Source organism: Lontra canadensis, unplaced genomic scaffold (genome assembly GCF_010015895.1).
Source record: "Lontra canadensis isolate GAN:19392208 unplaced genomic scaffold, GSC_riverotter_1.0 scaffold41, whole genome shotgun sequence".
NCBI classification, from domain to species: Eukaryota; Metazoa; Chordata; class Mammalia; order Carnivora; family Mustelidae; genus Lontra; species Lontra canadensis.
This window is the reverse complement of record NW_022631035.1, coordinates 3,134,089-3,160,127: the sequence shown is the minus strand read 5'-3', so window position 1 is coordinate 3,160,127 and position 26,039 is coordinate 3,134,089. Positions and strand designations below refer to the sequence as shown.

The window sequence follows — 26,039 nt, the reverse complement described above, 5'->3', positions numbered from 1 at the left end:
CATGTGAGCCCAAGGGCGGAAACAACCCCAGTGTCCATCAGATGACAGACGGGGGGACACACTGTGGTCTGCTCAAAGACATAGTATTCGAGCATAAAAGGGAGAGAAGTTCTGATTCACGTTACAATGTGGATGAACTTTAAATAATGTCAGGCTGAACACAGTGCTGAGTGAGGGGCGCCAGACACAGGACCACAGAGTCCACGCTTCCATTCACAGGACTCTGAAATAGGGAAACCCACGGACCAAAAAAGAAAGAGACTGGAGCATGCTGGGGCTGGGGGGCGGGGAGTGGGGGCTGGGGAGGCGAAACAGCAGAAGAGTCGGGGTTCTCCAATGGTGGCCATGGTCGCAAGCTGCACGGATTACCCAAACCACTGAAAGATGCCCTTTAAAGGGGCCAATGGTACACTGTGTGAGTTACAGTCAATAAAATCTCGTAAGAAAACATTTAGAAAAGTCAAAAGTGCTCATAAAAGAAGAAAGAATCTCCCACCATCCCCAAGGAGAGGGACAGACGTCTCAGTGGAGCAACGAACCAGACACCCAGAGGACAGGCATGAGAATTTTAAGGGAGGGAGGGGGTGTTACCCAAGGAGGGATGACAGCCGTGTCCTCTGCCCCACTCACTCCCCACTGCATCTCCCCTTGTCCCCTGGCAGGGACCCCCATGCGTGCAGCACAGCTAGCCGGGGTCAGTGCCAAATCCTCCGGATCCCTGGATCTTTGCACCTGCTGCCCAAGACGGTCTCCTCCTCCTGAGCATTTGCTCACTGCTCGCAGCACCCCCTCCCCCCAAAAACCCTGCCTTATTTTCTCTCGTTTCTTCTCCTGCCCCCGCAGTGGGAGCCTGTGTGCACTTCCCTCCGGGAGAGCCCCTCCTGAACTCCCGTCACACAGGGCATAGGGCGAGTAGGCACCTGCCTAGTATGTGTTTTTTTTTTTTTCCTAAGATTTTTAAAAAGATCTTATTTATTTGACAGACAGAGATCACAAGTAGGCAGAGAGGCAGGCAGAGAGAGAGGAAGAAGCAGGCTCCCCGCTGAGCAGAGAGCCCGATGTGGGGCTCGATCCCAGGACCCTGAGATCATGACCTGAGCTGAAGGCAGAGGCTTAACCCACTGAGCCACGCAGGCGCCCCATTTTTAAAGACTTTATTTATTTATTTGACAGAGAGAGAGAGCACAAGTAGGCAGAGCAGCAGGCAGAGGGAGAGGGAGAAGCAGGCTCTCTGCTAAGCAGGGAGCCTGAAGTAGGCTCTATCCCAGGACCCCGCTTAGCCGACTAAGCCACCCAGGGGCCTGTGTGTTGATTTTTTAAGTATTTTCAGTGGATGGGGGAAAAAGTACAAATCATCCAAACAGAAGAAACCCCCCAAATCACAGAGACTCGGATTCAGAATGTATTTTTATGATTAAACTCGGACTGTATAACAAAATATAATGATAGATGCGGGGCGCTGCCCCTCCACGCCCCCGTCTCCACACACGTTGTAAGCCGGAGCCTGCTTCCCTAGGGAGCATCTCCACATCTGGCTCGGGCCTCCCTTTCAGGAATAAAACGCGAAAATTCTCACCTCTTGGTGTCCACCCGACCGCCTGTCTCCCGTGGATACTGGTTTACTGTGTTTCCCCATCAAGTCACATGAGTCCCACTGTTGTGGGGGCCCGGGCAGGCGAGAACGCACCAGGACGTCTCGGATGGGAAGAGGCAGGGGAGCCCGGAGACTTCTGAACAGCCTTACGGGGTCAGGGTTCCCCCTGCGCCACAGCCCTGGGGGCCAGTCCCCACGAACGTGCCCCACGCCTCGCCACATACCCACCTGCAATAAGATATTCCTTCTTCCCTCCGACGTCCAGCGAGACCCCGCACACGGCGGAGGAAGGGGCCGTGTAGATGAACTCGATGTCCTTGTCGGGGCCTTTGAACATCTGTGAGGACCGAGATGAGATGTGAGCAGAGCCCGCCTGCACCGCGGACGTGCTGACCTGCCCCCGCGGGACCCCCGGGGTGGGAAAGGGGGACAGAAGGAACGCGGGAGCTGTACGAGAAGGTGGCCATTCCTATTGCAGAGTGATGCTCTGGAGACACTTGTCACGTAGTGTGGCAGCTGTCACCAGGCTGGGCACAACAGGGTCCCCTGGAGGATCCCATCTCCGACAACACATGGGCTCTCCCTACCCCCGACGAGATCGAGGGTGTATGTCCAGGTGACTCTGACCTATCGTGGAGGACCACCGCCTCTGTGGAGTCCCGCAACTCTGACCAAGCATTGGCTACTTGACGGGAGAGGCACCCTCGCCTGCATGGCCTTGGACAGGACTCCGCGGGCCAACGGGGCCTAATGTCCCGGCTGCTGATCTACTGGGGACAAGCCTGCCGCCCGGAGGTGGGTGCACCGTTCCAAGAGCCTGGCAGGAAGTGAGACTGCCACAGCCAGGGGGGTTCCTGCTGCCCCACCAGGTGGGGACAGTGACAGGTGGGGGATGTGAGTGTGCATGGAGGCTGGCCCTCCACCCCGGCTATGGGGTGCCGGGGGTGGGAGGTGGTGGAAAGGGGAAAGCACACACATGCTCCGGGACCACACAACAGAGGACGCAGGGCACATGTGCCCCTGGGCTTCACTCGTCCGCTGGAACCTTGCCGTGCCTAAGCCAAGGTCACTAGCGTGGGCTTTGGACGGGAGGGGGTTGTTTCAATAAGCAGACCCCAACGCAACGGGGTCATCTCAATGGCACAATAAACCAGCCTTGCAAGAGCTCAGTCCACCCCACTCCAGGAAAGGTGAGGCCAATGGTGACGACAACGGGCTCTGCTAAATGACGTCTCCCACTGAGAGCAAGAATGCTAACACCTGTCTTTTCAGGACGCCTCGATGAGGTCACAAGAATAGAGATGTTCTCTCTCCCTTTCACAGAGACTCAGGTCCCAAGAGAGCAGGTCACCCCCTCTAATGGCACAGATGCAACAAGTAAGTGTCTCATTGACCTGATAACATTCACTGCCCGCGGATGCTTTTTTGTGAAAAACAAACAGTGACAACTCTTGTTGACAGAGCTGTCTCTCTAGTCAGAACCTAGGACTTCTCTCTCTGCCTCAGACCACGTTAGTGACTGTTGACAACAATCACTTTCCTCCAGAGCCGGTCCCGTCCTTCCTGCCTCTCCCATCCCGTCTCCGTGCAAACACAGGCTCCTTGCCATACGCCCTGACACAAACAACATTCTGAGAAAACGGACCCACCACCTGCCCCTCAGTCGGCAGCCTCCACGCCTCCTGTCCCTCTCTCACCTGGTGGACCCCCCTCTCCACCTCTGGCCAGGCTGTGGTCTCCAAGTCTTCCCCCACATCCTCTTTCGAGAAGCCGCCCCCACCACACCTGCCCACAGGACTCCTTCCTCTCAGGATCTGAAGCTGACCACGCAAGACTCGAGCCTCCAGCACTGTCTGGGGGTGTGAGGGGTCGCAGACGCAGTGGCCAAGCTCTCTTGCCTTCGCGAACCTCGCGCTATGGACGGGCACCCGTGGAACGTTCCATAGCAGCCCTTGCCAGCTCCGCAAGGACACTGAGCCTCTGCCACACGCTTACTGTCCACCAAAGTGAAGAGGACGCATTTCTGACACAGAGCAGTCAAAGTGCGTCCACACGACTCTGCAGGCGTTTACAGATTAAGGAAAATCCAAGGGACTTGCATCTGCCCCGGAGAAGGCAGGCTACCTCCCCAGGGTCTCCCGCCTCCAGGAGACACCCCCCCCCCGGCCCCGGCTCCCGACCCTCTCACAGCTCTGCCCAGCGGGACAACCCCGCGACGGCCCCCGTTACCTTGATCTGCTTGATCTCGTACTGAATCCGTTTGATGGGGTTACCGTAGATGTCATTCCCGGAATCCACCTCCTTCGCACTGACCGCTTTCGCCCTGATCACTGTGAGACAAAGACACAGAGGTCAGCAGAGCCCCCGCGACACCGTCCTGGGGCCGAGGAGGGGTGGGAGGTGCGAGTCGCTCCCCACACGCACCGAGCGGGGAGGGGACAAGAGGTGACGCTCTGAGACCCCTCCGGTCCCAGGATTCTTCGACAAGGACGCTGTCGGGGGCAGCAGGAGCCGGGTCTCACAGGGCGAGCCGGCTTCCTGAGGCGGTCGCTGGCAAAACTCTTCCTTGATGCTACGCTCTAGGGCTTGGGGGCTTTTTGAAATTCTCTCCAGTGTATACTCTTGGATGGCTGGGGAAGCAGATAATCGAATTAACTGGGTGCAATCGTCACCCTGCAATGGAGGATGGCGAGAGTCCCGCTGCCGCCCAGCCTCCAGCCACTGCCAGCTCCACAAAGGCTTTTCCAGGCTGAGCGTGGAGGGTTAACAGGAGGCCCTATCGCATCTGGGTTTGGGGGTCTTACATCTGAAGGTTCTGGCCTACTACGCCTAATCTGTCCTAAAAGTGACCCTGAAGAATGTCCTGTGGGTGATTCTTTATAAAAACAACAACACATCCTATCAAGGGCACGACAGAGGAAGGGTCAGAGCAATCTGGCCGCCCCACCCCCCAAAGGAAACATTCCCAGGTCCCACGGGGCAGGTGCCAGGGAGGGAGGCCAAACGGAAAGAAAATGATCCCAGACTATGACACAAGATGCAGGACAGGGGAAGAGGTCCGGCTGGGAAGGTTCTGGAATGTTGGCCAGACCCTGAGGCTACTCGTGGGCCGTGCACCACAGGGCGTCCTCCCAGCAATTACGCCAGGACCCGGCCCCAGCCGGCACCCTGAGGCCGGGAGGGTCAGCTGCTCACGTGTCCCTGGGGCCGAGCCCTCCCTCGTTTCATCTGGAGGCTTATCCGCTGGTGACACCGCCTGCTGTAATGGCTTTAAAAGCTTTGCCCTCCACAGCTCAGCTGTGCAGGGTCACTTGGGAGAGAGTTAGGTTAACGTGGACAAAAGCAGAGCAGAGCAGTAAGGAAGAGACAGAGCCAGGCACAGAGGCGCCTCCGTCCTCCAGCCCCAGGCAGGCAGCTTGTGTCTTGGAACCCCCTGGCCAGGGCTGTCTTGCCCACGGAGCAGGGAAGCTCCCCTCCCTTGGGCCCCAGCCTGTCACCAAAGGTCAGCCCACACCACCCCTCTCCAGTCCCATCCACACCCAAACCCCATTCTTATGTCTTCTGTTGGAGCTGAGTCACAAAGCGCAGGTTCCTGTTTCTCAAGCTAAGCCAGGCCCCAACCTGCAAAGCCACATCTAGGAATTGCCATCCAGTGGGCCACGTTCAACAGAAGGCCCTGCCCTTGGGACTGGGTCAGCCTGTGTCCAGTGGCTCCTCCTTCTCCACCCCCAGTGCCAGCAGACTTTTTATAGCTGCATCCCTCCAGGCTCAAACATCTTCCTCAGCCGCCCACTGCCCTCATCTAAAACAGGACACTCTCCACAACCTGGTGCCAGCCAGCAGGTCTCTCTGTGACCCCAGCTGCTCCCGTCCTGCTGTTCTGCCCGTCCATAAGGGTCCCTTGAACCCAAAAACGCCAAGGAGTGTCCCCACCTCTGGACAGACAAGTCTCTTCTGCCCTGAAGACCATCTAGCCCTCCCTGCCAGGAGAACTTCTATGCATCCTTCAAAACCCAGATATAATCGCCCTTTCCTGTCTTGCTCTGGGAGATCCTGTCCTCCTGCAGCCCTTGGCACGTTCCACATCTCTCTTCCATCCTGCTGTAAACGCCTGCACCCCTGTGGGCTCAGGGGGCTTCTACCGGGAAGAGGCTACGTTCTCGCCATAGTCGGGGCCCGCTAGGTCCTTGCCAGATGGAACCGGGCTGTCCCTGAGACATCCGGGCAGCCCAGGTGAGTCCGTCTGTGGTCTCTCTCACTGCCTGCCTCACCCACACCATACTGCGCTGCCACACGGGGAAACGTTGATGCAAATCACGAACCATCCCAGATTAATGCCCCAGATCAACGCCCCAGGTGTCTCTGGGCTGTGAGCATTGTCACGGGCTGGTGGTAGAAGATGAACCAGAACATCTAAGGGAGACAGCGGTTCTGGGAGCAGCACGGCTGCTGGGTTTTACTAGGACACACCCAATTCGGCACGCCTTTTCAAACTACTTTTCCAAGGTCCACTACCCCACATGACACCTCATCCACGAATAATGGGTCCTGCCTCAACTCCCCCGCGGCAATGAGAAAACCCCAGTGAGCAGGTTCCATCCCGTTGCACGCATTCAGGTCCAGGCATTTTCTCCTAGAAAAGCCCCTAAGGTCGCAGGCAGTCCGAATCCTTAGTCACGTGGGGCAGCACCGGGCTAGACCCTTCTCTTGGCCCCTGCCCACCGTGTAGGGTCATGGACGCTCCCCCAGGAGGCACAGCCACTCACAGCGGACACTGGGCCGCCACCACCATCAGCCCCCTGTGCTACCCCGGGAGTAGAGGACCCGGATCGTGGGACATGCCGTGCCTGGCACACATTCTCCTACTCCTGCAGGTGGGAGGCTGGGAGAGCTACATTGCGCCGGCCGCTCGGGTCCGGATGGCACCCCCAGGTCAGCACAAATCCCAGACTGTAGGTCGGACACCGCTTCCTAACTTGCTGGCTTCGCTTTAGGGCTACAGATGACACGCTTTCCTTTTTTAAATTGTCGGAAAGAAGGGACTGGTTGAATCCAGGATCCAGGGCAGACTCGCGGGTCAAGGCCAGCTTGTGAACCGGCTCCCAGGCTGCCTGTGGCTTGCAGGGACATGGGGGCGGGGGCCAGGAGGAACCGCAGCGGGGCTGGTCCACGCAAATAAGAACTCAAGATTCCTCGGGGTCTCTGAACGCAGCGTGGGAACCTCCTCTCCACCTTGCGACATGGGAGAAAACGTGAAGGAAAGAAAGAGAATCAAGAGGGGCAAAGAAAGACCAGCTCTATGGCAATCTTCTGAAAACATCAACACCGTCAGATGCGAAGGAGAGGTGCCAGGGGTACACCTGTCAACGGAGATGCCGCAGCTCCACGCAGGGAAGCAGGTGCGCTGCAGTTTCAGCACTCTGGGCGGGGAAGGGTATAGGCAAAGGATTGCAAATGAATTCATCAAAGCCGGAGGACCCACCGGCAAGCTGAAGGCAGGAGACCTGGGGGAAACAGGCAGAGGGGCCTCACAGGGACGGAGGGCCGGGGCCGCCGCATGGGGGACCCCAGCCAGCTCTGGCTGTGGACATTCTGACCCTCAGCCGTCTGCCCCCAGCAGGAAGCCAGAGTGGGGATTTCTTCGCAGCCAGACTCCGAGCTCAGGGTTGAGTTGCCTTTCAGGTAAAATCCTAAAAGCGTGGGCCTCCTTCTGCCCATGGAAGAAAGGAATAAGGTGAGGGAGGGTCTTTGGGAACAGAGATGGCCTTCAAGGAGCATCCAACCCAGATAAGAAGTCAGACCAGCGGACGGGGGGGATAGGGAAGCACGCCATTTCCAACCCAAGCAGTGGGCAGGGAGGAGGCAGAGAGCTCTCCAGAAAGGCATTTCCAACACCCCAGGGGACAGGCATCCCAGAGCTCTGGGATGGAGGCCACTCTAAATCAAGGATGGGCCCGTCTCGGCCCCGGGCCACTTAAAGGCCAGGACTGGGGAAAGGCAAAGAGACACCAAGAGTCCGAGAGGAAATTAAAATCCAGGCAAGGACACACGTTTGCCGAACACCTACTATGTGCTGGGCCGGGTGCCTGGCCCCGGGTGGGCGACCAGCCCTCAAGCTGTCCACTCCCCAGCAGTGAGCAGCTCTGCTCCATGGGCCTGCCCCTGGCTGTAGGAACCAGAGGCAGTGGCAGGAGCAAGAGGCTTTATAAAGATCCCTGTTTTAACTGCTTTGTGCTAAAAAATGATGGCTTCTCCCCGAGCTGCTCTGATTTTGTTTTTCTTCCCCTTCTGCCGTTAACACAACATCTGGGTTTGAGATCAAGGGTGATACACTGGCTGATGAATTCACCACCAGATGTTGGCTACTGGAATGCACAACCGTCGACTTAATTCAAAGCACACGCAACCGCAGAGCCCCTGCCCCCAGCCCTTGGGCCGCGGACATCACATGATGTCACTTCCCCCGTTAGCAGCCTGCAAAACAATCCCTAGTCCACCCAGCCAGATTTGGGATGGAAAAGAGCTGGGTGGGTGGAGAGTCAAGGTCGGGGACAACGATCCAAAGAACACAGGCTACGTTCAGACTGTGAGAGAGGACGCCTGCTCAGGGAAGGCCCGGGAGGCCAGACTGTCCCTCTTGCTGCCTGGGGCGGGGGTGGGGTGAGAACAGCAGGGGCTTTCGGGAAACCTAGGGTGTCCTCAGCATACAACGTGGCCTGGGCCGGCCCGGGACAGGGGCGGTGTGGGGGGGTGCACGCTTGACCAGCCTGGGCAGAGATTCAAATCACCCCCCGCCCACTCACAGCTGGCACCTCACCGACACCTTCTGAGTCCTACTGTGTCCGTGGCCATTCCTGAGGAAGCAATGGAGAAGAACGAGGCGTCCCCATAACCTGTGGGCAGCCAGACTCAGAAAAAGAAACTTCTCTAACGAGTTCATTGACTTCACACCCACTGAGTTGTTTTCACTATCTTGCCGTGAGCCGGGCAGCTCTCACACGTGAGAGCTACATACACGAATATCTCCTAATGGGACACTTCCCCAAGGGGCCACTCTGCTGGGCAGCCCTCCCAATTCCAGACCCAGGTAAAGCTGTGGCTGTTAAAACATGACTTTTAGACCTTCATGGGCTTGTTTGGATGCACTCGGCTCACGCTAAGTTCCCAGGCCCGGGTGCTGGCCAACGCCGAGCTTCTGGCTTCAGGAAAAATCACGCCCTTGCCCAGAGGAGATGTGGGAATCTCTGGGGTTCGGAAAGAACATTCGTCTCTAAATACAAGGTCAAAATCCCGCCCCAGATCATCTGAGTCTCACCAGCGTCCTGACTCAGAGTGGCAGGGCTAGCTCAACGTCCGTGGAGGCCACGTCCCCTCTCAGCCCAGCCCGCGGACCGCAGCCACCAGCGGGAACCCGGGACGGTCGACAGGGAGACCGTTGCCTGCGGGGACGGCACTGACCTGCTCTTCCGTCCTCGCCCTGGCCCTGGGGTCCCTCCGCTGGGGGCCCGTTCCCCGTGCCACTCGTGTAGGGGGAGGGAGAGATGGGGCCCAGCACATCTGCCAAAGACCCTCCTGTCCTGTCCCCAATCAGGAGGGAGTCACCCTGCACAGTGACGGGAATGCAGCTGAGCCAAGCCCACCGCGGGCACCGGGGTCTGAGAGCCATCAGGGTGGTGAGTGTGCAAAAGGGTGGAAACAAGGCCACTGTGCTGCCCGGGCTGCAAACACCTTCCGTGGGTCCCTCAGTCCACTTGTCTTCCTGCCGGCCTGTTCAGAGGAAGCCCAGGTGACCCTTACTCCAGGGGTCTCCACTCTGCTGGGGGGGTTGGGGACAGCTGCAGGGTTCCCTGCTTTTGTCCACACTCTCTAGAGAACAGGGCGCTCCGGGTCTGGACATTACACCCTCCAATCACAGAGTGGCCACCGTCCCCGTAACACTGTAAGCACCCGGCAGCTGGCATCTGGGATGGGAATTTCTTGTCCCTTTTGGGCAGACAGGTGACGCTGCACGGCTGGTCAACCTGGCTGAGGTCCCTGGGAGTTTTGATGAGCTTGTCCAAAGACCGGCTGAGGGCAGCGCGGGGGCGCCCCCATCCCACCCAAATGCTAGCCCTCGGGGCCAGACTTGGGAAAGCGAGGGGTGCCCCACGGCCCCATCCACACCCAGGCCCATCAGTAACAGCTGCAGCTTTGCCCTGTAAGAGCTGTAAGGAGTCAAGCACGTTTTCAGCGCCCTGCCCCCCACCACTGTGGGGTCCCTGTTTCGGGGGGCATCATAAGGGCGGTTTTGAACCTCTCCAACGGGACTGCATCTGCTTCGTGAGTAGGGTGGGCGACCTCCCGAGCTGGAGGGCAGGGAACAGGGCACACGGGGATTGAGAAAGAGAAGCGAGCTCATGTGGACCACAGGCCCGCTCAGACCCTCTGGGTCTCAAGGCCACGCCCCTCCCCACAGAACCGCACGTGGAAACGGGGTGTGGTCCAACAGCCTGGGAGATGTCCCAAGGAATGCGTGGCGTCAGTGCTGGCTGGGCACCCAGATGTCCATGGGAGCGTCCGGCCCCACCTGCCCCCGGCCTCGCTGTCTGGCCACACCCCGCCTTTGCAGGTGCCCCTCGGTGGTGGTGGTGGGGCTTTCCCGGGACACCTGGCTCTGCCTTCCCTGGTTTCAGGGCCTGGCTGCTTTCAGTCAGCAGTGGGGTCAACTTCCGCCAATTCACTTCTTTTAGGGAACTGAGAAAAAGGTGGGGGGAGGCACCATTTCATAATTAAAATCTTCCTGTGGTGGTAGGAGGCAACCAGGGGCTCCCTCCGTCTGAGCCGCAGCCCCGACAGACCCAGTGCCACCTTCGGGTCCCTGAAAGCCTCCTCACCCTGGGGAGCCGACCACCGTCCCCAGCTCTGGGGCAGGGCTGCGCCTGTCCAGGCTGAGGGCAAGGTTGGCCGGCGTGACTCGGGCCGCGGCGGGAACGCCTGCGCTCACCCCCCCCCCTCGAAGCACGTGTGTCTGTGTGGGCCGAGGGTGGGGTGGGGAGGGTGACTGGACAGCAAACAGCAGTGTGGCCCCTGGGGCTTCTGAGATTCTAGCACATTCCCATGAGCTGCTGTCCACTGGATGCCCCGTCTCCATGGAGACCAGCGTTCCCACCTCCACTTCCTGTCCGCTGGCTCAGGTCCCCTGGGGAGCACGAGGAAACCATCCCTAAGAGCTCCTCAGCTGTGCAGAGAGAACCTGGGGGGGGGGGCTCGCTGTTCAGCCCCCGACTCATGCCCCGCCAGCCTTCCTCTCCCTGGGAGCCCAACGGGATCTCATGCCAGAGGCTCGGTCACGGTTCCCGAAGCCTTGGGCTCAGGCCCTTCCCATTCACGTGCTGCTGAATCACTTGAAAAAAATGCACCCCGATCCTGGGAGGATTTGCTGAGAACAGTGCGGCTTTGTGGAAGGAAGTGCTGCTCTGCACTTTCCCCGCCAAGACCCCGAGGAGCGGCCAAGCTCGGCCCTGCAAAGCCGCAAGCCCGGAGCCCGCAGCGGGGGGCAGCAGCTGGATGGCGCAGGCGGGGGGCAGAGGGACCATCCGGCCACCCCGCTGCAATCCTCGCCTGCCCACCGGCTGGCAGAGGGGCATGGAGAGGCTGGCTGGGCCTGCCCTCACACTGCCTCTAACAGGCCGTGACCCCGGAGGAAGCCTGTGCCCCTCTCCGGGCTGCCCCACACGCAGGGGTGAGAGCGGGAGGGCCGGGCCCACGGCTCAGACTGGGCAGCCGCCCTCCCCCTTGTGTAGGACGGAGACCTGCGGTCTTGTGGGCTGACCCCAAGCCGTGGCCACTCAGGCAGAGACAGGGATGTAAAGGCTGGGACCCCAGGGCCCACGCTCCAGCTTCCAGCGCGGGGAGAACCTGGGAGGCTCGTGTGCCCGCCACTCCTCCTACACCCTGGAATTTAGCCGAGCAAGCAAGGCTGCCCCCCTACCCACCAGAGCTGGCAGTGTAGAGAGGCGTGGTCAACCCCGCACTCCCTCCCCAGCCTGCAGCCCGGCCGGGGCTGTCCCAACAACTGTAGAGACAGGCAACGCGTCCACATCAACCGCCCCCATCGTGCCACAGAGGGAGGAGGCGGGGGCGGGAGGCCGTCCACATGTCGGGGCCGTCCTCTGCTCACCAGAAGAACCGCTGCAGGTCTGAGAGGGGGCCCTGTGCCCCAATTTTAAAAACCTTCATTTCCGCTTTATTTTACATCTCTGAGGGTCTATACATCATCATGTACCCCACAACCACTCACCCGGCTGCGTGGCGGAGGAGAAAGGCATGAGGACCCTCGGACCGAACAGTAAATGTTCTAGTAAATTCAGAATGATATGGAAACAGGGAAGCTGCCCCCGAATGTTTGAGCAGCAGCATGAAACCCATGGAAAGTTCTAGAAGATACAGTGTTCGGAAAGGGTGGACCCCCAGGGGAAGACGCAAGAAGTGGGCCAGGACGACAAAGGTGCACACAGTCATCATGTCAGGAATCCTTGCTGCCACCTGGCCATGCCCCGTGGGAACCTGCCAGGAGCCCCCACTCTTCCTGGTGGCATTGTCCCAGGGTCCCAGGGCCTCTAGCACCGTTGTCGGGTGCGTCTGAGCAATCTGAAGGGAGCAAAGCACCACCAGTGGCCCCCAGCCCTCTGCAGCCCCGGTGGGAAACGGCAGGGTGTCTCATCCTGCAGCCGGGGGACAGGGTAGACAAGACCATCGGGCACCAGTGACTCACCCTCTACGTCGTCTCCCTGTCCATCTCCTATGTCTACTTTTAGCTCAGGTGTGGCCGGAAAGGGGCACTTCCTCGCCTAGGACACTCAGGCCACAAATACCACCTTGGGAAGTAGAAACGAAAATAAGCCCCCGGCAGGCAGGCTCCTCTATTCATTGGACCGCAGCCTCCAGGTGCTCAGGCTTCGGGTCCCATCACGGCCATGGCTTTAAACCCGGTGATCCCACGGTGCCCTCTGGGACCAAAGTGACTCTTTAGCAGCAGGCAGGAGCCCCAGGTGACCCCGTACCCTGCAACCACAGCCCAGCCTCCCCTCAGCTAATCCTCATCTGGCTTGGGAGTCTCAGACCCTCCTGGCCCCAGGGCTTCGTGCTCACTCATGTTGGGCTCAGATCAGATGGTCAAGTTGGCTTTGCAGCCCCAGACCTGTGACATTCCAGCAGCAGAGGACAGAATCGAAACGGGCTGGGACCAAACATTTTCTCTACCTAACCTGGAAAAGCCAGATAAGACAAGGGAGCTCAGGGAGATGCTTTCAATGAGATTAAAAACGAGAGATCGCAAAAGCTCCCTCACCCCGGCTACTGGGGATTTGAAAAGTACCCCCAAAACTTATAGGGCGCCATCCCCGCCCCGTCTGAGTGGCCTGTGTGGGGGGTTCCGTGAGCCTGATGCACTCCAGGGAAGCGCTTGGGTTTCTAATGGGCCTGGTCACCCCACATCTCCCTGTGCAGCCCGCAAACGGAGGGACGAGCCCCAAGTCTGGCAGGCACGCAGCTGAGGAGGAACTGAACAGGGAAGGAGCACACAGGCAGAAGCTGTTTCTGAGAAACAGTCTAGGTCCTGGGTTTGGAGGGCGGGCTCACGTCCTTCATCATGCTATCCAGAAGTATCCACTAAGGGACAGAACGCCGTTCATGGACCAATGATAGAAATGCACCACGACCCAAGACAGACGACCTTCTTCTGTGGTCCTGGGGAGGGAGAGAGGGAGGGAGGCAGCCACGTCCTCCCTACGCCAGTCCAGGGGTCACTTAACTATGGCTTGAGGTCTGCACCCAGGTACCCCCCTCCCCATTTTTGTGAATAGAGTCTTATTGGGAACCTGGCCCTGCCCATCCACTTACGTGCTGTCTAGGGCTACGTTCAAGGTGCTGTGGCAGGGGTGGGTTGTGGCCACAGAGACCGGTGGGCTGGCAAACCTAGAACGTTTATTATCTGGTTCTCTGCAGAAAAAGTTTATCCGTCCCTATTCCTGTCTCTAAGTATCTGCCACTGGCAGAAGAACCCCATCCCACCCAGGCTGGGTCCCCAGGGCTGCCAGGTCAGGGGTGCAGCGGGGTGGGACATGACCAGCCAGCCAGGCGCCCCGCCCCTGCCTGCCCCAGGCGGAGGCAGCTGGGAGGCTGTGTTGCTGCGGACCCCTCCCCTTTCTTCTCTGGGGCTCTGTCTTCTCTTTGTCCCCTTCCTCCTGCCTCTCTTCTGCCTTTCCCCGTCTCCCTTCCCAACATTAAAGTGACAAGAATATCTAAGCCAAGTCCCATGAAATGAGGTTGGCTTTGGTGACTTGCAAGACGAAAGAGACGTTAGCGCGATCTCCCCATGCGTGTCCCAGCCGACTGCCAAGCAATAAATGGTGTATCTTTTGAAACTCTGCCCGCTTGACCTTGGACGCCCCTGAAGTCCAGCGCTTATCTGCTGAAAACGTCTGGACTCCTTCCCTCACCTGCATCCCTGGCTGAGCTCCCGGCCTCAGCCTCCGGACCCGCTCCGCGCCCCACCCAACGGGTTCCCAGGGTCGTGCCAGGGAGCCTTCCCGGATGGGACTTGGGTAGAAGGCCTGTGGGGGTGGGGGGCGGCGGGGACAGGCGGCCGGCCAGGAGGGGGCCCACGGGGTCTGAACGGGGAGGGGGACGCACACAGACTCTCTGGGCGCAGGTACCATTTCCGGCATCATGCCTGTTATCAGTGATGTATTTTTATCATGGGCGGGACGCTCGCTCTTATCATATCCTCTGAAACTCTTGCAAGCGTTTCCTGGCTTCTGCGAGAAATTGCTTGTGCAATTTGTTTTGCTCTTCAATTTGCTGCTGAAGGTCATGGATCATCTGACTGTGCCTGTCATCGTCGATGATGAAGCCGGAGGCCCAGGGGGAAGTGGTGTTGCAGGCACACGCCCCTTCCTCCTCGGGGTCTAGGGAGGAGTAAGACGTCAGGTGGGCCGGGCCTGCCCTTCTCTGTTCTCTCTGCCCTTCCAGCCCAGCCTGGGAGCGGGCTTCCCAGCTCAGCCCCAGGGGCCCCGTCCGGGGCACTGGCTCCAGTGGCCCATCTGGTCTCCGCCACAAGGCCACGAGGTTGGCTCCGTCTGCCTGTTCTTGCAGGCACCGGCGCCGGGGGCCCTCCGCCAGCGGGTCGGGTCTGGCCAGCGCCTCCCTGGAGCCCAGGCCACCCAGGAGCCGGTTCTCTGCGCCCATAAACACCCCTGCCTTGGGAGACAACGGTTCACTCATGGTCTTAGACGGGAACGTGGCCGGCCTGAGATATTTCTGGTTCTTGAGGTTGCTCAAGAACTCCTCCAAGCTGGTTCGGGACTCGGTCTGGTGGGCCTTTGCTTGCGCTGGCCCCGTGGGCTCCGTGCCGGGCTCCACGTCCCCTTCCGGGCCCACCGCTGGCTTGTCGCGCTGGGACTCACCCCTCGGTTCTTGCACGTCGTGGGGGCTGAGCTCGTCCCTGGAGCTCTGATCCGCCGCGGGCCCCAGGGCAAGGTGCAAGGTCAAGTGCTTCTTCAGCTCCCTGTTTGTGTTGAACAGCTCCTGGAAGGCAAACTCCAGCTCCCTCTGCCACCTGCTCTTGTCCCCGCGCCTGCACAGAGACGCCTGGGGCGCAGCACCCCCAATGTGGGTCCAGCCAATGAACCACGGCTGTTCTGGGTCCTCTGTGTTTCCCTCGGGGCTCTGATCCAGAGAGCTATTTGTCGGGCCCTGACCAGGAGGAGTTGCCCCCTTTCCCGGCCGCCTCCTCCTGTCCCGGGCTCCTTCTTTCTCCCTTCTCTGCAGATGCCCGAATGCCCCCGGGACAGCCAAAAACTCTTCTCTGTGCACCCCTCTGCTTCCCCAGGGGTCAGCGGGACGGTGGCCACCGCGGGCCTTCATCAAAGGCGGTCGCTTGCTCTTATTCTGCTCGCGGGGGCAGAGGGGGCGACGGGTGAGACCTGCGGCTCTGGGAGCCCCCAGCTTCTCGGGGCCCGCGGCTTTCCTCTGGGACTGCGTGAGCCGGGACTGCCGTCCAGCCAGCCCTTCTTTGCGACTCTTCTCTTCTTGGACGGCTGCTCTGTGCTTTTCCCGGGCCCTGGGCTGCCGGGCTGCTCCTCGCTGGGCCGGCCCCTCCGAGTCAGGCCGGTGCTCCCTGGCCTGTCCTCCCCCAGCACCTAACCGATGGGCTAAGTACAGGTGCTCCAGGCCCCGGACATGCTGGGGCTGGCTGGGGGCCTCCAGCTCCTCGGCCAGGCGCGGGGGCTGCGGGCTCTTCCGCTGCGGGAGGTCATGTCTCTGCAGGGCCAGGGGTCCCTTCTCGTGGACCTGTAGCAACCTGTGCTTCTGCCGTAAGCGCGGGGCCTGCTGCTCAGGGCTGGGACCCAGCTGAGCGGCTCTGTCTGCATTTCTTTTCATGTCGGTGACCTGTGCAGACGCAGCTTCAGAGCGACGGTGGCAGGAACCAAGAGCGGGAGTCAAGGCGCAAGGGGCCGGAGAGCCACAGTTGCCACGGCCGGCCCACGCGAAGCCCGCACGACCACGGCACACTCTGCTGCCCGGAGCGTTCTGAGAAGAGCGAGCCCCTGGGGACAAGGCACACGCAGCTCTGAATGCAGGACGAGAGCTAAAACGCGTCCCTCCCAGTCACTTAGGCCAAGACCCACCCGCAAGGGCATGGGCTCGGGTTCCCGTCGTCTGGCACACCTTTAATGGGACCCTGGGGGGCAGCTGTTTTCAGCAGGGTGCGGTTTCAATCTCCAGGGGACATCGGCCACGTCTGGGACATTTTTTGTCAGAACTGGGGGGAGGAGATGCACCTGGCGTATGCGGGGCAGGGACGCTGCTTGACATCCTGCGCTGTCTGGGACGGTCCCCACAGTGGAGGGAGGAAAAGGTGGAGGAGGAGCCTCTAGGTTAGGGTGTGAGTGTGTGCACGTGTGTGCGTGTGCGCATGTGTGTGCACGTGTGCGGGTGTGAATTAGTGTGTATGCGTGCACATGTGTACATGTGTGCGCGCAAGGGTGCGGGTGTGTGCACATGTGAGGGTTGTGGGGGTGTGTCCATGTCCGTGTGTGTCCGTGTGTGTGCACATGTGCGTGTGTGTCCACGTGGTACTAGAATCCACTGCAAACCCATCAGGGGGGCTTAAGCTTCTTTTCTCAGAATCCAGAGCTCTTCTCCTGTGGGGTTATCGGAGGGGGACACTTTGGCATCAGGAAGGGACCCGTGGTCCGTAGGCCCTCCTAGACCAGGAGGGGCATTTACACCAACAAAGCATGGACTCACACCTGTGGCCACCTGCTGATGTCAAGACCAGCCAGACCGATGGGCTAAAGGAGCCCCTTCCTGGGCAGGGGCTGGCCGTGCCGAGGGCCCCTCCACCATCCCTCCCTGCTTCCACGTTAGTCTGTGTGCAGCCGGGCTGAGCCAGGCCGGCCCAGAGGCATGGCAGGAGTCGGAAGACGACCCCGCGTCCGTGGAACACAGAACAGTTACAGGTATCTGCTCATCTTCTGTGCGATAACCCTGTGAGGCAAGGAGCCACCAGCACCCCTGGTTCACAGGTGGGGAAACTGAGGCAGGGCCCGATTAAGAAACTTCACCGGATCACACAGCTGGCAAGTGGCAGAGACGGGTCTGTGCCACTCTCGTGCACCCCGGCGAGGCCGCTCACACGGCCACCGGCTTTCGGTAAATCTGATCCGGTTAGACCCTCAGAACAGCGGTTAGCACTCCAGGCAGCTACTCTGCCAACCACCGCGATGAGCCGGGGGGTGGGGAGCAGGGGTGCCGGCCGTCAGTGCCCGGGATTTGGCAGAGGAGCCCCCGGAACTCGACGGGGGAAGGAACAGTTTGGGTGTTTTCGAGACAGATCGTAGCCCCGTGCAAAACCACACCACGTATGAAAACGAACTCAAAACGGAGCACAGACCTTAACGCAAGGTCTCGAGCTATAGCTTCAGCGCGAGACACACGTGTGTCTTCACGACCTTGGGTCAGGCAAGGATTCCTCGGATACGACCCCCAAAGCACAACAAACAAAGAAAACCAAGAGGATGGCGGGATCGAAGCTAAACACGTTTGCAGGCCGAGGGACATCATTCATAAGCGAGAACAAAAGGCACAGGCTGGCAGGAAGGACCCGAGAATCACACGCGCAACAGAAGGCTTGAATCCAGACTCTGAAAACCACTCGAGATGCAGTAAGACAATCCGATCTTTAAACGGGCCAAAAAAAGGCAAAACAGACACTTGATTAAAGAGAAGGCGCACGGCTCATAAAGCGTGAGGCTCCAGCACCGCCCGTCAGCGGGAGGGGGGAGCACGCGGAAGCAACGGGGGACCATTCGCGCCCACCGGGGACGGCGATGACGAGGAAGAAGGACCCTAACAAGTGCTGGTGAGGACTTCGAGCCACCGGCTTCCTCCCACGCCGCTGGCGGAATGCAAAACGGTGCAGCCGTTTTGGAAAACAGTTTGGGCGATTCTGAAAAGGTAAACGCAGATTTGCCACATGTCCCAGCCACCGCACACCGGAGGGTGCGCCCCAGAGAAAGGCAAGTGCAGGCCCAGACCGAAGCCGCGGGAGCACAGGGGGACTGGCCGACCTTCCCGGCTCACAGGGAAGATGGGAGTTTGGGTCCGAGTCGCAAATGTGCCTGGGCTCTTTCCGCCCTATGAACGGCCACCATGGGGTCTGGACAGGAGGGGAGAGCAGGGACTGACCCCTCGGCCACTCTGGAAGACACCTGGAGCAAGAAGGGAAAGCACACCCCCGGGTCCAGCGGTGCCCTGGCTCACCTTCTGTTAACCGGTGATGGTTAGTAACGCCCGGACATGCCTCTCCCACTCGGTCACCCTGACCCAGGTCCCCGGAGAAGGCCCCCCCAACCAATACCACGGAGTTGGCTTTCCGCGAGACGGGCGAATGGATGGAAACTGAAAATGTCTGGACAGATTTCTTGAGGACAAAGTGCGGAAATTACAGTCAGCTCCCAGTTCAGGAAGCGAAAACCCCATGACACCCAGCAGACGCCAGCTTGCCCTCCGCCCACGCCCCCAGCTCCTCCAAGCTGCCACCTTCCAGCCCGGCCCCGCGGGCGAACGTGAGACCGGAGTGTTCTGAGCGTCCTGGGGTTCTCCCTCCGGTCTTGTACTCCTGCTCCCCCAGAGCTGGACGGCTGCCTGCCCCAGGCCGGCTGCCTTCAACCCCTTAGGGAACCGCAGCCCCCGTCCCAACACAAGCCCCACTCAGAGCAGCAGACGGACGGCGAGGTGGACACCGTCTGGCCTCCCGTGCCAAGCAGACACTGGGCCCATTCTCTCACACCCCGTGGCCCTGGTGCGGTGGCCACCCCCAGCCAGTCACTCCAATCTCCCTCCAGTAGAGACGGGCCCCTGCCAGGCCTCTGCAGAGACCTGCTCGTGGGTGGCCGTCCGGCGCCAGGCCCAGAGCAGACTCCAGGGCCCCTCACGCCCATGAGCAGCAATGCCGACAGTGCCACGATCAGAGGCCTGGGGGGACAAAGACCCGGGGCTCCAACGTCAGACAGGACAGATTCCACCGCAGGGTCTCCAAGTCCCGTGACTCCCTCCCGCATACCAGAGGCACAAGGCGGCCCACACAGGGCTATGGAGGGGTGACACGGGCGAAGCCATGCATGTGCCCAGGACCTACCCGCTGCCTGTCCTCACAGTGGCCTCAGAGCCTGCAGGGGGCCTGGCCTACGCTCGGTGGACGGTCACGTGGCTGATGCGTGGCAGTTGGCTGGGACAGACCCCGCAGCCCTCCAAGTGCTGGCATCTGTTGCGATGACGCTATAGGTGGTAGTGGGGCCCTGGGCCCCTGGAACGATGCCTGTGGTCATCAGAATGACAGAATGTGGACATCACACCCCTCAGGGAACGTGGGGCATCCATCTACCTTACACACACCTTCTTCTCGGCTGGAACCCACCACATGATCTGAGGGTTCACCTGGGCCCACGGGACTGCACGCGATTTCACAGACATTTAACCAAACGAGGTCACATGTGTGAAGAAAACGGTCAAACGGAGTTTGATGTATGAACAGGACACTGACCACCATGTAAACCTCATGGACGGCAGACCTCTGTGGCACAGGCCATCGCTCTCGCCTGGTCTCACCACGACAGGGAAGCTCCAGCCCTATCCCCACTTTCTGATGGGGAAACAGACTCAGAGAAGTTAAGTAACTTGCCTAAGGCCACACAGCTCAAAGCAGGACAGCAAGGGTTCAAGCCTGAGCAGGCTGACCCCCGATCTGAGTCGCCCACCCTGCGGCAGAGAAAGGTCAGTGCTGGGAGCCAGGACTCTGTCCTGGGGTGAACCTCCCACCCGACTGCCCACCATCGCGAGAGGCCTCGGTGCGACAAGCTGGGCCGTAGTGTTTCCCGCGTGTTTTTACCGCAGTTCATCGAACGCATCACCCTCCCCTTTCCCATTCGGGTATTTTCCTTAAACACGGAAAGGCCAGTTCCGTCCCCGGGCCTCCCAAATCTTGTTTGGAGCTGGATTTTGATCCGACAGGTCTATGGTGAGGCTGACATTCTGACTTGTGCGGCGCTCCCCGGGGATGCAATCCTCAGGTCCACGGACCACATTCTGAATAAGGCGGCCCTAGCAAACGGCTCTACCTGGTACCCGTGTCTGTAGTGGCCTCCTCCCAGCCGCCTACCCCACCTGCACCCCTCCTATAAGACTCCTGAGCAGCCTCTCTGCCTCCCCTCTGCCCTGAGCCCTACCCCAACACCTCTACGCTCGGCCGTAGCCACCGCCCTAACTCAGCATATGGCATCTTCACCCACACCAGCAGGTGTCCCAGCACCGTCCACAGGCCACCAGCAGCACGGTCCACTGAGCCGCCAGTTAAAATGCAGATTCCCAGGCTCTGCGTCCGCGGGGAGGGGCCCAGACCCCGGTCAGTTCACCATCTCCCTGGCAATTCCTAACAAGGTCAATGATCCCAGGGCTGTGGGCCTGAGGACGGGCGGTAGCTCGGGACCCAGCTCCCCTCCCGAGCTGGGCTCCTTGATGCCTCTCCCCCCGCAACCCAGATCCAGGGCCAGAATGCTGCCCGTGTGGGTTTCTCTTCCTCACCCTACACACGTTTCCCCACGCCTGGCCCAGTCCCTCCTTCCTCCAAGGACGTCTCCCGGCCTCTGTAGCAACGAGAGAAATGCTCCTGCCTTTCTCCAAAGGCCTACAGGCTCGGTGCCTAGGTGACACGTTTTAGCACTTCTTCTTTGAAACATATAAAAATAGACACAGAAAGGCCCCCATTAGCTGGCATGGCCAGAGAACATTTCCCTAGAATGAAAGCTTACTCTTTCATGTGCCAAGTTAATCATTTCTGTCTTCTGAGAGGCCACAGAACAGACCCAGTTTGACCTCTTCCGGCACGCTGCAGATAAGCTTTTGGACTAAAACATAAGGAATCCCTTTAGGGCTTTTAAAATGCATAGGACCAAAAAAACAAAGAAAAGAAAGAAAAAAATACATATGTAGGACACGGTGCCTCTACACGAAATGACCCCAGCATATAATCTGGGCTCTACAGGTCAATTCTTCATAGCTTCCTCTGTCCTCGTCTCTGGCTGTGAGGCATAGACAGACGGACAGCACCCTAGCCTCCTTTCCCCCCAACAGCCTGGCACGCATGCAGGGAGCTTGCTAAAACCGCGTCTAGAGCATCAACGGAGTCCGCGGCACGGGGCACGGATGGGCTCTTCTGTGAGTCAAGTACACGGGTGTATGACTCCAAACCTACCAAGTCTAGCGGGGGACAGCCAGCCCCCAAGGACCCGCGGGGACACAAGAGAACCAGCTGTGGTGTTGGAAGGTGCTCCTCAAGCTCAGAAGATTTAAGATTTTATTTATTTAGAGGGAGCAAGAGAGCAGGGGAGGGGCAGAGGGAGAGAGAGAGAGAATCCCAAGCAGACTCCACCCTGAGTGTGGAGCCCGACAAGGGGCTCGATCTCACGACCCTGCGATCCTGATCTGAGCTGAAATCAAGAGTCAGATGCTTCAGGGAGGCAGAAACTGGCTAGGGGCCCCTCTGGCTCAGAAGATTTTTTTTTTTTTAAGATTTTATTTATTTATTTGATAAAGAGAAAGAGCACAAGTAGGCAGAGCAGCAGGCAGAGGGAGAGACAGAAGCAGGCTCCCAGCTGAGCAGAGCCTGATGCAGGGATGGGGCTCGATCCCAGGCCCTTGGGATCATGACCTGAGCTGAAGGCAGGCACTTAACTGACTGAGCCACCCAGGCACCCCTGCCCAGAGGATTGTTAATGGGCTTTAATGCCTGGTCCAACATAACGAGGAACCAAGTATTAGGAAGACATTTATAACTCGTACATGGGCCCCCAAATCTGACTGCACAAGTGCAGAGCGGGGACAGGTCAGCAGAGACACATGGTCAACAGAGGTGGTGTGATCTTTCCCTGTGAGGCTAAGAGGGGCCTAGAATAAGCAGGGCAATGGTCCAGCCCAGTGATGCCCGGCTCGGATCCTAGTTGGGCATTCCGGGCCCTGACGAGCCGAGCTGGAGGGCACGTGGCAGACGCCGGCCGACACAGGAGAAGCCCGTTCTGCTCCCCTACCACAGGCTGTTGATCAAGCAGGGAGGCCCGTGAGGCTCTGCAAACAGCCCGCAGCTTACAGGAAGGCTCCGTGAACGTCTGAGCACCACAGAGCTGTAAAGACGGGGCACGCAGCCGACAGTCGTGGGTCTGAATAGCCATAAAGAGGTGTTGAGAGCTCACAACGTCTACTTTGCCAACGTCGGGGGACAGTTTCATGATCGAAGTGTAACTACTGAAATGCTCAGGAATTCACCTAAACAAGAAACAGACAGGGACAAGTGTGCAACTTCACTAAATAAGGACAAAATCTGAACAACGGAGGCACTGGACTTCCCAGAAAGAATTCAGAACAACTAGAGAGTCTTCAGTGAGGAGGGAAGAGGCCGTAGCCTGAGGTCAGGAGGAGAGTGAAAAACTGGTCTGAGGAAAAGTCCTAAGGAACCAAGCGTGTTTGCAGGGGAGCTCGCAGGTGACAGAAACGTCTAGAGCAGCACAGTGTGTTGCTGCAGAGTATTAACTGTGTGATCCAGTGCAAGCTTCCTAACTCCGGGTGCCTCAGTTTGCTCCTCTGTGAAATGGCGGTAATAAGGGCACCGATCGCCATTAGGAACACCCAAACGCTCAGTACGCTGTTTGGGGAAGAGGATGGTACTTACTGTGCGCGTCTCCAGATGACAGAGCTAGACCGAGAACACATTACAGGGAGGTAGAAACCGGCCAGGTGGAAAGAAGCACTTCCTACAGGATTGTCTTGAAATCATTGGGCTGACTTGGTCGGTAGTGAGACACCCATCACTGAAGGCATCCAAGCCAAGCCCGGATAAAACAAACGGCAGAAACATTTTTAATTCCCATTTCTCTGAGTTCCAGCCTCTAAAAATACACTCGGTGACACCGTCTGTGTCACCCAGAGCCTCAAGGTTTGCCCACTTCCTGACTCTCAGCCAAGTCCCAGAGTAGTGGTTCCTAAAGCCAGCTGGGTTTTGGACCGCCTGTATCAAAATCCCTGGGGGGACGGGGGGAGTCACAGTAGGCAGGAATCCGGGCCAGGCCCCACAGCAGATTTTTGCACCAGAATCCTGCAGTGGGGGCTTTAGATCTGTACGTTTAACTGTCAATCACCGACATACAGCCTGCCTGGGACGGTTCTAGAAGGCCAAGACGGCCAGGTAGCCGGGCCCTGAGGGAGCAGCTCAGGCTCACCACGTCTCCGTTATTGCCTCGGCCAGTTTCGGACTCAGAACAGGGCAGACTCACGGCGGACCTGGCCAGTGGCTCACTCGATGTCCCTTGACAAGGCCAGTCATCGGGTTCCCCTCCCACCTTGGACTCCAGGGACACAGTGCAGGTCAGGGGTCGCCATGATCAACAGCTGTTCCTACTGCACGATAACCTCTCCCCACTCCCCCAAACCACCATGTTCCTCCCCAACCCCATCCTGCCCCCCATCCCCCCACAACTCTACAGGGAGAGTCCCACAGCACAGGACTTTCAAATTAGCCTTCTGGGCATGCGGCCTGGCCACCCCGACCAGTCCACTTCCCAAGGCCCCAAACACGGGGCACACACAAGACCCACCCCACCACAGATGAGGGGCAGGCAGCACGGACAGTCTGCGCTGGGGTCTCCGGGGCCCACTGACCAAAGCAGGCTGGAATCGCAGCTCCCCACCTCCACCAGCAGCCCGGCGTCTGCCCCAGCTGGTGAACTGTGGCAGGCTGCTGCCACGGGAACGACAGAGCTGCTGGCCTGTGACATCAGAGCAGGGGTGAAGTCAGGGATAGCGACAAGCTGGCCGGAGGGCAAGCGCCTGGCAGGACACCTGCTGTGGGTCTAGCAAACACAAAGGTTTGGCTCCAAACAGCTGGGGTGACGAGGAGGGGGACGGCCCGGACACAGGGGCATCACGAAGGTCTGGCACGTGTGCCCTTTCGGTGTTTAAGGAGGGGCTCTGGGCGAGAAGAGCCTTTCCTCCCCAGCCTGGGAGCACGTGCCAGTGCTCCCTGCGGGGCTTCTCCCAGCTGTCCCAGGATCCCCGTGCGATGCCTGCCGCCCCTCCCCCCACAGGTGGGGACGTCTGCTCCCCCTTGGGTGCGGGACACCTGCTGCTCCAGGGGGTCACTGCCGTGCAGGACTCTCCAGGGGCCGGGGAAGAAGGGCTCCCAGCCCAGGCCCCCTTGGGCCACCCACGCCCCCAAAGCAGGAAATCGGACATATCTGACCTCGTTCCGAGGGCTGGGGCACCCTCCATGAATCTCACCAATTCCGTTTGGGGAACAGGACTCTGGCCCTAAGAAGTCAAAGCAAGTGATCTCGGGGTTGGGCTCTAGAGGGGAGACCGTTGTTAACGGGAACTTGGCTGAAGTGTGGGGGTCTTGGGGACAAAAGCTTTTGTCTGAGGCTGAAGGGCCCGGGAAGCCTTCTTCCCGCGGGGAGTGCCCAACGCAGCCCAGCCCCGCCACCCACTTGCGTTGGGGTCCCTCTTCTGAGTCTGCAGATGGAGACTTTCCCCCGCAGCAAGCACCGCCAAGCCCTCGGGCTCTGCATGTGGCTGGTGTACCCACTCCCTTAAGGGACAAGACCGGGGCGGGGTGGGGTGGTGGGCAGACATGGCATCCACACGTTCCAGCTCGGAGGGCCTCTGCCGGCCTTCCAGAACGCTCCAGCATGGCCACCACGGCCATCCTCTCCGTGCTGCTTCCGGAGTGAGGACATCGCCCACCCACCCACCTAACACTCCCTCAGCTCCCATCCCTCTCCCCCACCCTGGACCGCGCTCCACAACTAGACCCTCACTTGGGTGAGCTGCAACCTTCCCAGTGACACGTATCACTCACGCTCACCGTGGGAACGTGAGAAAACACACGCTCGGGAGAGGACGTCTGACTCCCCCTCCCCCATCCAAACGCGCTCTGGTAAAAAAACCCGAACACCATTTGGTCCCGAGGAGCGTCCAAAGCTGTGATTGATTTAACCCCCCCCCCCCCCGCCTGCTGCCGTGCGTGTAGGTGTTTCCAACGTTTCCCGAAGACAAACAGGACGGAGATGAATATCCTCTCGCCTAAATGCTAGCATGTGTCCTCAATGACTGCCTGGATACAGAGCCACCTGATCGGAGGGGGACTTTGCTGAAAGCCCTCCAGCCCTCTCCAGCGCTCAGGCGGAGACAGCACACCCCTCTCCTCAAGCCCTTCCAAGGACAAGCCCCAGAGCCAGATGAACCAAGCAATGGGAAGTCCGGTGCTGTGACATCCAATCCCGCTTGCAGACACTCGTGCCAGGACCGGGCTCCTTCGACTCCTGGCAGGAGCCCTTGGCTGCATGACCTTGGGCGAGTCATCCAACCACTCCCCATCCACACAGGAGGGGACACAGGCCTCACCTGCCTTAACGAGGCCTGCAAGTCAGGGGAGAGAGGGCCAGGGCTTCTGCGCTGGAAAGGCAGAGACAGGCGAGGTCTTGTTCTAAGAGATGTCCGATAGGGGAGGATGTGTCTCCGGCTTTCAGTCCCCGCCTCCCAGAACGGCGCATGCAGGACAAAGACCACCTCAGATTTGTCCCTTCATTCTCTGTCCTAGAGCCACCTGGGATGAAGGGACAGGACGTCGTGACCGAGAACCCGGGACGGGGGGACACACATCCCAGTGCTACGGTCGCTCCCTCCCAAAATGCCAGGCTGGTCCTTCTCTCCCAGACATCGAGGGATGGAAGGTTCAACGCTAGACGAGAGGCCCCAGGAGAGCACTGTGTGCACACGTCCAACCAACAACCCTTTGCCCAAAAAGCAGGGTGCCTTGTGTGGGCCCCCCTCAGCCCCCACTGTCACAGAGTCAAAT

General features: G+C 59.5%; 2 protein-coding genes across 2 annotated transcripts in view; both read right to left on the bottom strand.

Annotated features, from left to right (window-relative positions):
* Positions 1-26,039, bottom strand: part of TIMP2 (TIMP metallopeptidase inhibitor 2) — a 41,664-nt gene that overhangs the window by 6,261 nt on the left and 9,364 nt on the right. The window contains exons 2-3 of the mRNA XM_032870474.1: positions 3,824-3,924; positions 1,823-1,931 (exon numbers count right to left, since the gene is read on the bottom strand). Coding sequence (XP_032726365.1) covers positions 1,823-1,931; positions 3,824-3,924 — 210 coding nt within the window. The remainder of the gene's footprint in view (positions 1-1,822; positions 1,932-3,823; positions 3,925-26,039) is intronic.
* On the bottom strand, positions 14,291-16,015 carry CEP295NL (CEP295 N-terminal like). Its single transcript, XM_032870473.1, has one exon. The coding sequence runs from the start codon at positions 16,013-16,015 to the stop codon at positions 14,354-14,356; it is 1,662 nt and encodes a 553-aa protein (XP_032726364.1). The 3' UTR covers positions 14,291-14,353.

What these genes read in the sequence shown, in the direction of transcription:
- CEP295NL (XM_032870473.1), bottom strand. Translation starts at nt 16,015, where the DNA reads ATGAAAAGAAATGCAGACAGAGCCGCTCAGCTGGGTCCCAGCCCTGAG.